The sequence below is a fragment of the Notechis scutatus genome, chromosome 3, assembly GCF_049901735.1.
Source record: "Notechis scutatus isolate UNSWTSFEM ecotype Mainland chromosome 3, rNotScu1.2, whole genome shotgun sequence".
NCBI classification, from domain to species: Eukaryota; Metazoa; Chordata; class Lepidosauria; order Squamata; family Elapidae; genus Notechis; species Notechis scutatus.
Window position 1 is genome coordinate 129566444 of NC_142011.1, and position 14748 is coordinate 129581191.

General features: G+C 38.4%; 1 protein-coding gene across 3 annotated transcripts in view; it reads right to left on the reverse strand.

The window, feature by feature from the left end:
• LOC113415857 (cadherin-12) overlaps positions 1-14748 on the reverse strand; it is an 817727-nt gene that overhangs the window by 64289 nt on the left and 738690 nt on the right. For all 3 annotated transcript variants that reach the window (XM_087961174.1, XM_026673444.2, XM_087961175.1), the window contains 2 exons: positions 9858-9977; positions 4355-4522 (listed from right to left, as the gene is read on the reverse strand). In XM_087961174.1, the coding sequence (XP_087817300.1) occupies positions 4355-4522; positions 9858-9977 (288 nt within the window). The remainder of the gene's footprint in view (positions 1-4354; positions 4523-9857; positions 9978-14748) is intronic.

Sequence of the window (14748 nt, forward strand, 5' to 3'; positions counted from 1 at the left end):
AAATAGACACAGGAACTAGCAGATTTCTCAAACCAGTTTCTTTTCAGGAACAGAGATTAATTTATTTCCTTTAAAACATGATGATTAGGGAAAAATCTTCCCATCAATAAACACAGGATTAAATGTCACCAAGGACAGAATTAAATTTAACCCAAAACCAGTTTTAGATCAAAACTCAGAAAAGGTATGTAAACTCATGTTTGAATGTCAATCTTTCTAGCTAGCCAAAAAGAAGTATTTCCAGTATTTTCAGAATTATATATCAGAGACACCTATTTTATGCCATGTGACAAATACCTGATTTTTCTGGGATTTGGTAACTCTGTCAATGGCCATACACAAATATGTCTTTCCCAAATGTATTGGGATGGCTCTGAACATTTCCAAAAAACATAGTCAATATCAATAAGTAATTCTGACAACTATAATCCAAATACAATCTTGTCATAACCAAGCTGAGAAAGAATGCACTTGTGTCTTCTCTCATCATGTCATTCAGATAATTGAATTAGTGAAACCATGTGGCAGATGATGAAAAATTATGAATGATTGAAAATTTGATTCCAGTTGAAGTCAAAGACCCTTCAACCCCTTCTTGTGCTGATTGCTGCAGTGCATGACTATCTTTGAAGCTGCAGTTGCTGCAAAATGCAGCAGCTTACTTGTTGGCAAATGAGGACCTCAGTGCCACGTAGTATTACAAAAATGAAAACTCCATTATTTATTAATATGCTTTCGTGTACAATTCAAGGGGCTGGACAAATACATAAGGCCCTTTATAGTTTGGAATCTAAGTACCTGAATCCTTGTCAGCTTCACATTCATTGATTTTAATGTTTCCTTTTTCTAGATAACCAATGTGTGTTTTTCTTCCTATAACTTTCCCCCCCTAATAAAATGAATATGTATAATATGATAATTTAAATGTTTATAAATAAGCATTGCTTTCATGAAAACAAATGGCAATCATTTAGAAAGTCGGCCTTATAAGAAAAATGTTGAATAAGACATGGAGATTCTTTACAAAAATATTTTCCTTCTAATGACATTTTTTAAAGTTGTATGTTGTTATAATGATGTGAGCAGCCAACAATTTATAATAATTATAATAGTTTATAATTATTTATAATACTTTATAATAATACTTTATATTATAATCATTAGATATTTGTCTTTCTCCCAGATTTCTCCCATCAAGCTACAAGCTGCTGAATGAGATAATATTGTTAATCAGTGTATCCACTTAGGGCACCAGGCTAGAAAGCAGAACAGCGTGAGCAAGGGTGGCTGCTGGGGGTTTGCAGGGGTTCGGTAGAACCCCTAGCTAAGATTCTGCATAAATTCCACTCCTGACTGGCCCCGCCCACCACGCCCCTCCCAGGAATCCTCACATAGCCCATTTTATATGCAGGTAAGTGCAGGGCATGCACGGAGGTTCAAAAACCAGGCCTCTCAGAAGTTCCGGAAGGCTAGAAACAGGCCAATTTCCAATTTCCAGAGAGCCTCTGGAGCCCGGGGAGGGCAAAAATGCCTCCCCACAGTGGTGCAGGAGGCTGACTAGGCCACAGCCACCATGGCCACGCCCACCCAGCAACCAGGCAGAGAACCCCTTGCTAAAATTTTTGAAGCCCACCCCGACTGTGAGTTCAAATCCCATCTTAGCCATGAAAGCCAGGGGGTGACTTTGGAACAGTCTCTCTTTCTCTATCTCAGCCTAATACACCTCACAGGGTTGTTGTGGGGAAAATAGAAGGGGAATATGTATTGTATATGTTCTGCCACCTTAAATTAGTTGTAAAAATGATAAAGTTTGAATGTAAATAAATAAATAGGAAGGATTTGGGGGATTGATATAGCCCTAAACTATCCTAAAGAAAATATTAAACAAATTGGACATTAAGCAAATACCAAATTTTATGATAAAGGAAAGCAATAAAAGCATGCCTCCATGCTTTTACATATTAAGAACTTGGTCATTAGCACTAAATCTCAAAGTCACATATATTTGTTGGCATGGATGAAATTTGTCCTCACTTAGAGAACTAGTGCATCTAAAACTATGGTTTGTACAATATCAGCAATCTGACTTTAAAAGAAAAACTGTAATCTTACTTTCCACTAAAGCACAGTACACTTTAGTGAACGATTGAATTAGAAAATTGCTACAGGTTATGTTAATTTTTAATTGAATGATGTGATCTTTCTGTCCTAGCTTGTGCTACTTGTATTTTTCTCTTCTGAACAAGGGCAAAGGCTGTTTCAGCTTTTGTGACTGCTTTAATGTAATGGAGAGAAAAGATCTTAAACTTTACCGCTGAACACAACAGAAGGGCAGGCTTTTTTGACAGCAAAAGTGTCACTTATAAGGAATGGCTTTATACTGACAAATGCAGAGCTGTTCGCAGGAAGTATAAACAGGCCTTATCACTCATTGGTTTAAAAGAAAAAGAAAGAACTCTGAGTTGCGTTTTTGCAAGAATTCTTTCTCTTTTGCTCTTGGAAATATTGGCGTGTATTAAGCTGCAAAGCAAGTGATATTAGGACCTAGGCTTAACAATAGTGGGAGCAGAAAAAAACCCCCACTGCAATTGTGAGAACTACATGAAATCAAGCATCAGGCAAAATATAGACCTCTTTGTGAATTCTCTGGATAAGTCAGATGTTGTACATATCTTCTAATGTGATTCTTAAGAGAAACAATAGAACTGCTTAGGCTATGAAGGAAATATCAGAAATGTAATCCATTCTGATTCTATTAGCATCCAAAGGGGGAAAAAGTTTAATGTCAGTTATAAGCCTGTTAAAACTAATTAATCTAACTATATGATCTAATTCACTCATTGCATTAGGGCAACAATGCTATTGATTTTATTATTTAATTACATTTATTATAGCCACCCACTTCCATAGACTTTGTGCAAATCAAATTTTGCACGCCTGTGTGCATAAACCTCATTTTTGTAATCTAGCTACTCCTTTTTATAGGCAAGAAACTCTATTAGAGGAGGCTACATTTATATAGATAGAAGTCTCAAATTTATACCCTGTCAGAAAATTCAGCAAACAAATATGCTTTTGTTCCTTTAACAACTTTGGGCACCTTAGCTAAATGCTAAAAAAATATATTCACAAAACATAGCTGAACAAGGAAGTATAAAACTTGAAAAATAGGTTCTCAAAAATAGAATCATTAGAACATTAAAACATCCTCCTGAGCTGTAGCATTAGGAACCCACCGGTTCTAAAAGCAATTTATCTCATCAGTTTCATCATAGAGAAAACAAAATGCATCACTAATGTTCAAAGTATCCAGGGCAAAACTCATATAAAATATCTTCTTGAGGGCATGAGTGTGGGATGGGCTGTGTTATAGAGTATAGGGGGAATTAGAATCCTGTCTTTTTAATGCATAAAGTATTTTAATTATCCCCAAAAGGTTCTCAGAGTAGATTAAGGACTAGAAACAAGGCAGTCAGGTATTTTCAGTCCTACAGTCTGAAAGATATGATAGCACAAGGGTAGACAGAGGAAAGACCATCAAAGCAAGCTTAGACGCTAATTATGTAAGCTATAATTCTGACTAGTTCTTATGAAATACTTCAGTAGCATAATGAAAGCTGCTGGCTAAATGAAAAATGGAGAGAACCCAAATTAGCATGTTCCTCCTCAGAGACAATGGGTGGAATGGTTGCTAATACTGTAACAAAGAGTTGGAGAAAAGATAAAAGCAATGTCTATTAGTAGGAAGTTGGACTATACATACTCACAAATACCCATAATATATCTTAACAGGTAGAGGGTGGGGAATCTTAATTTTTTTCCCCACAATTCTTTTGTACATAATGCTTTATCCCAATTTATTCAATTTTCCATTTCTTTCCCTAATGTTCTGAGAAATTATAAGTTGTCTATCTATAGTTCAAATGATGACAAATAATATATATTAAGTTCTGGGTTAAGAACACCCTACTTTAAGGATGGCCCATAGTTAAGACAGAGTCTGTTGTAGCAAAATTTGAGTTAAATACACAACGATTCAAGTTAAATACACAGTATACAGCATTATGAATTACACATTTGTACAATTTCTGTACAAATTCAGCTTAAGGACAGAACTTGTTCTTAAACTAGGGACTACTTGCTATGATAAATAATATTCTGATTATCTGACAGGACAAATTCTGACAGACACTATGTTGTATCAAAAGGCAAAAACTGTAGTATCTGTTTTCTCTTAACAACTTTCATAGCAAGATCTCTAGATTGTACAAAAAAAAACCCAACCCACTTGGTTTGTTGTCCCATTTAGCATAAAATCTCTTTCAATTCAGAGTTTTGATGATAGAAAACTTACTCTTGGGAAATCTTGGTGGGTTGTCATTGACATCAGTCAGAGTGATATTCACTGTTGTGGTTCCAGCCAGTCCCCCAAGCTGACCACCCATGTCTTTTGCTTGAATGAGAACTTGATATTGTTCCTTAACTTCTCTGTCCATGTTTGGCAAGGCTGTTCTTATAACACCTTTAGGAAGAAAAAATGCTGTTTTTGTTAACTATTTATTCATGAAGCAAAATTCAGAACAGTTTAAAATGTGTCTCTTAGCATATATATCATTTGGTATTCATTGCTGTCCAGAGATAAGGAATTCTATACTATGATATTATAAGGCAATAAAATGATGCTCCAGAATTTTTGCATCACATCATTTCCATCTGCCAGTTTAAAAATTGTTTCCTGTGAACTGTATTAGATTTGGACAAAGTTGTTGACATTCCGATATTATCTTCTTTTGGAACTGAGAAATGAGCAAGGCAGATATTTCAACTATAGGTATCGAGGGAAATCCTACATTAGGTAGAATGAAGCAGCAGGTTTAAGTAGAAGACTGGAGCAGAGAATATATTGTGGCCAGGTTTCCATCTGCAGTCTTCCTGATCATCCACCTTTGTTGTGTTTCAGGGACTCCAGAATACCATGTCATATGGGTACTTCCAGTTCCATAGGTTCCTGAATGTGATTCAAGGTGCTGGCTATCTCCTATAAAGCTCTACAGGATCTAGAGCCAGGATATTTGTGGGTCTAGCTTTTCTTCCATTGTTTCTGGTCACCCCACCTGATGCAGTAGAGGGAGCATGCTCTGTATCTTCTTCACCAAACATAACATCTTGTTGGACCCTGGAGTTATACCTTCTCAAAATCCCTCCTTCATCCCCCTCAAACTCTGGATATGATCCTGTTACCTTCCAAAAGGCTCAAAAAAACTGATTGCTCCTCTGTGTGTGTGTGTGTGTGTGTGTGTGTGTGTGTGTGTGTTGTTGGTGATTTGTTTTCTTTTTGTGACTGGACTTTGTGTTTTAACCTTGGGCACCATGCCTTTTTGTTTTTGTTTTATTCTCTGTACATCACCCACAGTCACTTTTGTGAGATGAGTAGTCATATGAATTATTTAACGAAAATAAATAAATCAAATAAATTGTCGTTTTTGGGAGTCCTGAGCATTCGAGGTGGCTGTGGTATTGGCTAGTACAGAAGCATATGCAAAAGGAAACAGGGTGGAAGTAATGTGTTTTCCTTTAACCTCAGGCAATAGGTCCTGTTAAGATGTCCCAATGGGAACTTCTATGACTGATGTATTTGGAACCAGGCTGAATTCAAATAAACCCTGAGGCTGAAAGTATAATGGGCATTTGCTGATACACTGAAGAGAGGAACTGGATTTATCTGGTAAAGGACACTATTTGAGAGAAGAACAATATAATTATATTTATGCAGGTATTGAACAAATAATTTGAGTCTTCCTAATAATTCAGTGTAAGAGCAACTGACTGTCATTCCATCAAAGAGCTACCTAATAAAAATAATATTTTTCCTGTCCAAATATTTATTGTGACATGTCTTCTATTTAGAAATAAAAAGCGAAAATAATTGGCATGCTTATGAGTGCTCATAAGTAACTTCTTTCTTTCTCTTGATTTCTGCTCCAATTCTCAATAAAATAGAAAGTATTTTGAAAAGCAGGTATGTTTGTGTTGTGAGATAAACCTTTAGCCAAAACAAATAACTGTAAGTAGTTAACTTTCAAGACAAGAAATGTTAAAGATTCATTAACTATTTTTGTACTGCCATACTAGAGGGAGACACTCTATCATGTGTCCATTCACAAACATTTTAGACCCAATAATATTTTGAGATTGTAAACTAAAATTACTAGCTCACTGGAAGGGGAATAAATATATATGTTATAGACATACCATATATGTTAATGATATCAATGACATAGTTAAAAAATAGATACACAGTCCTATAGCACTGCAATATAAGCTAAATATCTAATGCGGGAACAGAACATTTGTTTCTAATGCATAGATTTCTTTTCATTTAGTTTTGTAATGTTGAAAAACAACAAAGATCAAAGGCAGAAAGGAACTAATGGTCAGAAAAATGAGAAAATGAGTGAAAGCATAACTGATAGATATACCCAACTCTAATTTTCAAGGCTAATGTTTCTTCCTATCACCCAAGTGTAAATTGATAATTACAGCAATAAATAAACTCAAGGCCTCCAAAGGAAATAGAATTGGGCTGAGAGAGAACAAAAATGATTTTCTTGATTGTCTTTTGCCAAAGTTTAGCCATTCAAAAATAACTGTAAATCACTGAATTTGCCTCAAGGGTAGTGGTTTTTTTCCTTTACATTAATATGTTTCCTTTTTCTAAATAGCTTTAGTCTAGATCCTCATCATTTAGATGTCTTGGGTGTTTGCAATTATAGTTATGTCCTTAAGTGTTTAGTGTTGTTCAGTCATAATTGTATCTTTTAAGTAATACATTTTAAGCTGTGAAATGGTATATTTCATCCATTTTTCTGCTGACTGTTGAGGTTTACCAGCTTTATTAGGAGAACAGAAATGGCTCCCCAATTCCAATATCAAGAAAACAAAAATATGTAGATTGATCTAGATGAAGACAAGAATGTGCTATTGTAGACTGGAGAAGTGTAGGGAATGGAAGAAGTTCCAAAAGCCAAAATCCACATATAAAAACATTTTGATAGTCAGGTCAATCCTATTATTAGACTGCTATTTTGGCTAGGAAAACAGAAAAGGCATCTAACCCCAGCTAATGCCTTCCCAATCTTCTATACACGCCTAAAGAAGTCATTTTACATTTCTCACTACAAGGTTTCCTAAAAAACAATTTCTGTGCAGCCATTGGCTGATTGGTGGGTTAGCATGAAGCTTGTGTTGTGACAAAGAATGTGCTAATAACAGAACAGGGAAAAAAACTTAGGATACAGGAAGGCAAAAGTTATTGAGCTTTAAATAAGAATTATTTCAATAGGGTTGTAATGGTTTTTGTAAGGAATGAAACTGGTGATGTAGGAATTAGCAGCTGGAGAACATTATTAAGTCAACCACAATTTAAGTGTCACTAGGCCATATGGAAATGACAAAGTATCCATTATCTCAGAAAGATGGGACAAAAAAGTATATAGTTTAAACTCTGGAGCATCGAGTATATAGACTATGTTTTGTGTACTATGGGGTCTGTATATATGGTATATACAGACACTCCTTTATCTGCAATAAAAAAACAAATTTAATTAGATTATATCTGAGGGCCTACTGATCAGTAGATCAAGTCCTAAATAACAAGTTAAGTGTCTGTAGAGCTTACATTTTATAGTTGAACCTAGTATGAAGCCTGTTTGTTTTGTTCATCCTATGACGAATAACCTTAACGTCTTTGCAATGCGAAGTATTTAAAACTGAAATTCACCTGCTCCTGCTTTGGTAGTTCCTTTAGCTATAATTAATAAAGAAGAAAAGAACAGCAGATATTCCTAGGAGTATCTTTGTATTGTCATTCACCTGATCAAGAAATGTTGTAAAAGACATAGGAGTTTGGATTTTAAAACTTCTCTATTGCCAGTGAGATCTAGTTAAGGTAAAACAGTAAAAAGAGGTTATTTTTATCTCCTGGAGCAAGTGGAAGAGGGAGGTAGCTCATCCAAATTAAAAAATAAAAATAAAGCTACTGATTCACTTTTCTGATATGTTCCTTTGTTAAAACAGAGTATATTTGACAAGGAACATGACCTCTGGAGGGCTTGTGCTATGTTATGCTGCTTCTATCTCCATGCATTGATTAGCCAGGAAGCAAGGGGTTTTTAATACTCCATTTGACATTAAAGTAGGGACTCATTGGGAAAACAAATTCTGTTTTCAGAAAGGAGGCAGACCAGCAGCCCTGTCTGCCTCGCATTCAAGGCACACAATTGGCAGCATTTAATGTGGAACATTTTGGTTAAGTCATTGAATTATTAAATACAGAAGCAGGAATGACATTTCAAAATATAGGACAAGATATGCAATTAACTATCCTCCAATCCCATGAGCATTTCTGGCTGTTTATGCATCTACCCACCACATCCAATGACCTCCAAACAACAAGGCTGACATTAACATCCATTTCCCATCCTCCAATCCACCACCTGCCAAAAGCAGGCTGCTGAGGGGGGAAAAGGATAGATTTCCACTGAACATCAATGTTCATTAAAATACCAGATTAAAGTATAATTATAAGAGCTTATCAGCATAGCACATGCTCCGAAGTCCCTACTACTCACATATTTTATATGTGGTTAACACAAGATTGCTGTAAATTTATGGAGGAAAAATACATAGCTATGCTTTTTTTTTCCATAGGGAGATTGTGTTCTTGGAATAATTGATCAGCCAGGAAGCAAAGGGTTTTTAATATTCTATCTGTCAATCAAGTAGACAGTCATTGGCAAAATAAAAATAAAAATAAAGCAATCCCGGCTAGTCTCAGGGAAGTGAGGCTTGCATGGTAAAACCAGAAGGTGCATCTCTTAAACAAATGTTTCCTCAGTGACAAACATTTATTTATGTAAAAGAAGACTGATGGGTTTAAGAGAGGGGTGTCACGAGAAGCCACTTTTTAATGTCAAGAATAGGCAGCAATTTTTAAACTGATCTAAATATATTTAATAGCATTCATGGGATTCCTAGTTCTATATGTTCTATATCATGGGTATCAAACTCACTGCATCATATTACCGTCACTTAACATTTTACATTTTTCCCCTTTGTGGAGCTGGGGTGCATGATGCATCTGGCCCACAGGCCACCAGTTTGACACCTCTGTAATCTATATAATTTGATGGCAACTAATAGTTACTACTACTGCAATACCATCTGTGAAAAGAATGCTATGAATAAAATGATTTCCTCCTCTATTGTTGTGCTTTATTATAAATGAGAACTGTAAAGTTGGGTATTTCCAGATAGTGCTGAACTAGAAATCCTAGCAGGGGTCATAGTGGGGGATAAAGCCAGATAACGGTTAAGTTCTTGATCCATAGTTTCCTTGCGACAGCCCAAATTAATCCTTAAAACAGTTGACTAATTTTGGTTAGAAATAGAATGGCATGGATGCAGCTCAGCTAAGAAAGCTTTTGGCTAAATTGCCAAGCTCATGGCAGTTGGAACTGCTCCAGCAAGGTCCCAAATGCTACTCCCACTTCACATAATAGAACACTCAGTAAAATGAAAATAGCTATATCACACAATCACAGAATTTTCCTTATGCATCAGGATCTGCATAGTTCTTTAACATCTGTTTAGTCCTTTTGTTCACCAGTTCCTTCTGAAGTGAGAATACAGATATATTATCAAAAGAAAGCAGTTGGCATTTTTCAGTGAGCATTAATGGCATTTCTTTTCTCCCTTTGTAATTAGATAAAGAGTGCTGAGATACAGTAAGTGCCAAATCATCCTGAAACATGGAAGAGAAAAGAACAAAACACTCCAAGGGACTGAATGTCAATTACCTGTTTTGGGATCAATGGAAAAATATGGCTGTCCCTGAAGAATGCTATAAACCACTCTGGCACTGTTTCCATAGGTTGGGTCATCGGCATCGGTTGCTTTGACCTGCAGCACATATGCCCCTGTGAAAGGAACAACACATAAAGCTAAACAGTAAAAAACACTTTAAAAGTATCATAGTCTTGGATATATCTTTTGTGATGCAACATATGTTTATTATAACAATGTCCTAAAATTCTGGGTTTTTTAACCATAAAATTTCAAAAGTGGCAAAACATACACAAATAGGATTTGGTCTAATTTGCTCAGTTTCATTTTTTTCTTTCCTAAGCAGTGAAGCACTTGGTCATTTGGGAATATTAAGACTCTCATTTTGCCTTGAGCAACTGCAACCCTAAATAGAAAAACAACTCTATGAGACAAAAAGTCTTTCTTAATTCTAAACCAATCTAAAGCCACTTTAAAAAAAAATCACATAAGCATTATTATTAAGAGAGGATTTGAAACTACTTCAAATGTATTATCAAATGTGGAGATTTACATTTAATCATTTATGGCAGACATGGTGGTCAGACATAGAGTTGAAATGGAAGATCCAAGTTCAAAACACCATTCAGCTGTGAAGAGTTTTTTGGTTATTTTGAATGAAATCACTTATTCCCGGCCTATTTCAAAGAACTGTTGTGAGGATGGAAGGACAAAACCATCAAATGCACATTGGTCACATATAACAAAGGTGAAATATAGTAATTACACACCCAAAAGAAAAAATTAAATATATAATCTATCATTTTCTTGGTGGGACAGAAACTCTGTAAAAGATTTTATTGCTGTTTTGTAGTAGGAAGACCTCAGAGGTTCAGGATGTGCTATTTCCACCAGGCACTGGAAGATTTAGTAAAGCTTTATAACTGTGAAAAGATATGGAACAGCAATATAAAGAGCTGATAAAAATACTTACACCATGTTGTGAAGATATATTCCTGCAGTCGATTCTAACATGAGTAATGTTACAAGAAAGATCTGATCTAGAGCTAACTTTTTTTCTTTTCAACTTGCAGTGTTTATACTAGGGTTGTCCTATATATCTATATATTAAATAGGAGCTGCTGCCTTTATCAATTTTCTAGATGCTAGAAACAAAGAACAATTCTCATCTTCTCTTTTGATTCCTCAAAATGCTATGAATATGTATTTCCTCCTGCCTTTTTTATTCCAGATGTAACAGTCTCCACATGAACAGCTCAGCCATTTCTGATTATAATTTATGAAAAGCTGTATACATGACTCACAGAGGTTAAAGAAAGAATGAAGCATTGATTTACATTTAGTCTTGAAACGTATACTTGAAAGCGCAAAACATCCAACACCATTCTGCAGATTACTATTAGACATCAGGATATTTTGAGACAAGCTACTGACTGCAATTTGAATAAACCAAATGGGCAGTTTTTAACATTGTTACTTTTAACAGGAATTCTTGTAAATATTAAATACTGATTATGCTATGAGATCTCTCAAATGCTGTTATCAAAAGATACACCCTTTGCTATCATCAGATACTGATGCATTTTCTGAGCACAACTGAAAGAAATCTTGAATCTGGCTACTGTTTTTTCTCTGTACATAAAGCTTATTTTTTTAAAAAAATACCCAAATCATTTGCCACCACTCAGAAAAGAGTTGAAAACACTATTGCTGAGTGGAATAACATATTTTGCAGATAAGTTATCCTATATACAATCATTGGCATGTCTTTCTTAAATCTTTTTCAGGGTGAGTATTGTATAGCTGTATATGACCTTTGAGTAGTTAGCCAGCAACTGTACAATCAAAAAAAGGGGGAAAGGTAGATCATAAAGAGCCAAGACTAGATAGGAAGGACAGAAATGATCCTGCATCATATGCAATACATTTTATTTTATTGAAGCAATGAGCATGATTAATCCCAAAATATATAATAATCATCCTCTTGCTACATTAAAAATTACTAATATTAATTTCTGAGAGGCATTTCAAGGCATTTAAAAATTACTTGTGACCTTGAATTTCATTAGATACAACTCTGGTATTGTCAATATGAGCAAGAAGGTCTGAATAAAGCACTTTGTTCCTCTGCTTCTTAATTATTAAATATGTAATTTAGTGAAAGCTTCCAAGAACAAGTGTTTGATTTCTACCCAGCATCCTATTTATGGGTATTTAACACTAAGCAAACTTCATATAGATCAGTATTGGACAAAAACTACAGAACTAGATTTTAAGACAAGATTCACTAGGTTGTGACACAAGACTTTGGATTATACTTGGGACACAAATACCTTACAAAAATATTTTTATCAATTTAACATACAAGGCTCTTATAATTCAGATACATATTAAACATGCTGTAGGAGCTTTGGTGGCACAGTGGTTAGAATGTAATATTGCAGGCTATCTCACTGCTCACTGCCAGGAGTTCAATTCTGACCAGATTAAGGTTGACTTGGCCTTCCATTTTTCAGAGGTCAGTAAGATGAGGTGGATCCTCATTTGGAGGTAATATGTTGACTCTTTCAGAGGGCTTAGAGCAGGGGTGGGCAAACTTTTTGACTCGGGGGCCGCATTGACTTTTAAAATTTGACAAACGGGCCGGGTCAGCACAAGATTTTTTGGGAATTGCCCCCCCCCCCCCCCCTCTTCTCCTCCTTCCCCTCCCTCGGAAGCCCCCTGAGTCAGGAGTTGTTGCCTCGGGAAGGGAAAGGCAAAAAGGAAGAGCCGCGGCGGTGCTTTGCAACGGGAGCAGCGGCACCGGAGGCTCAGGCTCAGCGGCTCCTGGTTTTGACTTTTCCTTCCCAAGGCAACGCGGGACTGGAGCCGCACGGAGCTGCGCCGGCAGTAGCAACTCCTGACAGCCCCAGCCGGACACCTGAGCGGAGCCCGGGCGAAACTGCCTGTTGCTGCTGCCGGAGCACTGCCGGGTCACCTCCTCCAAGCAGCCCGCCCGCCCGCCGGGCTTCCCCTCTGCCGCGCGGCTTGGGGCCAGGCGCGAGCGCCCGCGAGTTAAAAGGAAGCCGAAAGTTGCTGGGAAGTTGCTCAGGTTTCCGGGGCTTCCAGGACTTTGCAAAGGCAAAGTTTGCAGGCGGGAGCATCTTCCCGCCGAGGAGCGGGAAGGGTTCCGCCCGGTGGGCGGGGCAGGCTGCTTGGAGCGGGCTGCCGTGCGGCTCGGGGCGAGGTGCGAGCGCCCGCGAGTTAAAAGTTGCTGGGAAGTTGCTCGGGTGCTGGAAGCACGCTTTTAAATTGCCGCCCGAGCAAAGTTTAAGCAGCCCGCCCGCCCGCCGGGCGGAACCTTCCCGCTCCTCGGCGGGAAGACGCTCCAGCCTGCAAACTTTGCCTTTGCAAAGCCCTGAAGCCCGAAATCGAGCAACTTCCAGCAACTTTCTGCTTCGTTTTAACTCGCGGGCGCTCGCGCCGCCCGAGCTGCATGGCGGAGGGGAAGCCCAGAGCGCCGCCGGGTCGCCTCCTCCAAGCAGCCCGCCTGCCCGCCCGCCCGCTGGGCTTCCCCTCCGCTGCGCGGCTCAGGGCCAGGCGCGAGCGCCCGCGAGTTAAAACGAAGCAGAAAGTTGCTGGGAAGTTGCTCGGGTGCTGGGAGCAGGCTTTAAAGTGCCGCCCGAGCAGGACCGCCGAGCCGGGAACGGGCACCAAGGCAGGGCAAGGCTCCACCAGCAGCGGCCCAGCTTTAGGTGGCTCCAAGCAGCTCGCCCCGCCCGCCGGGTGGAACCCTTCCGCTCCTCGGCGGGAAGACACTCCAGCCTGCAAGCTTTGCCTTTGCAAAGTTTAAGCCTGGAAGCCCCGGAAAAGAAGGGGATCGGCGGGACTCACCTTCGGAGAGGTCGCACTCGAAGGTGATTTCGAACTCCCAGCCGAGGCCTTTGCAAATTTATTTTCTTTCCTACCCCTAGATCGCTCCGCACTGTTTTGCAGCTTTGGGGGCCACGCGGCACAGGGCACACGCCACGCCCAGTGATTTTTTTTTTTCAGGGGCGGGCCGCATTGGACAGACCAATGGCAGCGATTTTTTTTCAGGGGCGGGCCGCATTGGACAGACCAACGGGCCGGATGTGGCCCCGGGCCGTAGTTTGCCCACCCCTGGCTTAGAGAGATCTGTAAAAGCAGTATATAAGTCTAAGTGCTATTGATATTCCTAGTTCTCCCCCCTGAATATTGATGCACACAAAGTTAAGAAGGATTTAGGCCTGTGAAATAGTCTCTGCGTTTGAATCCATAACATGGTATTCACTTAATAAAATTTATTAGCATATTACTAATCTTACTAACATTCTATTTATTTATTTATTTTTATTTATTTGATTTGCCAATTGTTTACAAGATAATAAGTATAAATGTATACATAGTTGTGAATACATGAAATGGTTACATATAAGAAAAATAAAAGAATAAGAGAAACAATAGGACAGGGACGGTAGGCACTTTGGTGCGCTTATGCACGCCCCCTACAGACCTCTTAGGAAAGGGGTGAGGTCAATAGTAGACAGTCTAAGGTTAAAGTTTTTGGGGTTTGGGGAAGAAACTACAGAGTCGGGTAGAGTATTCCAGACATTGACCACTCTATTGCTGAAGTCGTATTTCCTGCAATCAAGTTTGGTGCGGTTTACTTTGAGTTTGTATCTATTGTGTGCTCTTGTGTTGTTATGGTTGAAGCTGAAGTATTCATTGACAGGTAGGACATTGCAATGTATGATTTTGTATACCATGCTTAAGTCAGACCGAAGACGGCGTAATTCAAGGTTTTCTAGTTCTAGAATTTCAAGTCTGGTGGCATAAGGTATTCTACAGCGAGTAGAGGAGTGGAGAACTCTTCTTGTGAAATATTTCTGGACTTTCTCAATTGTG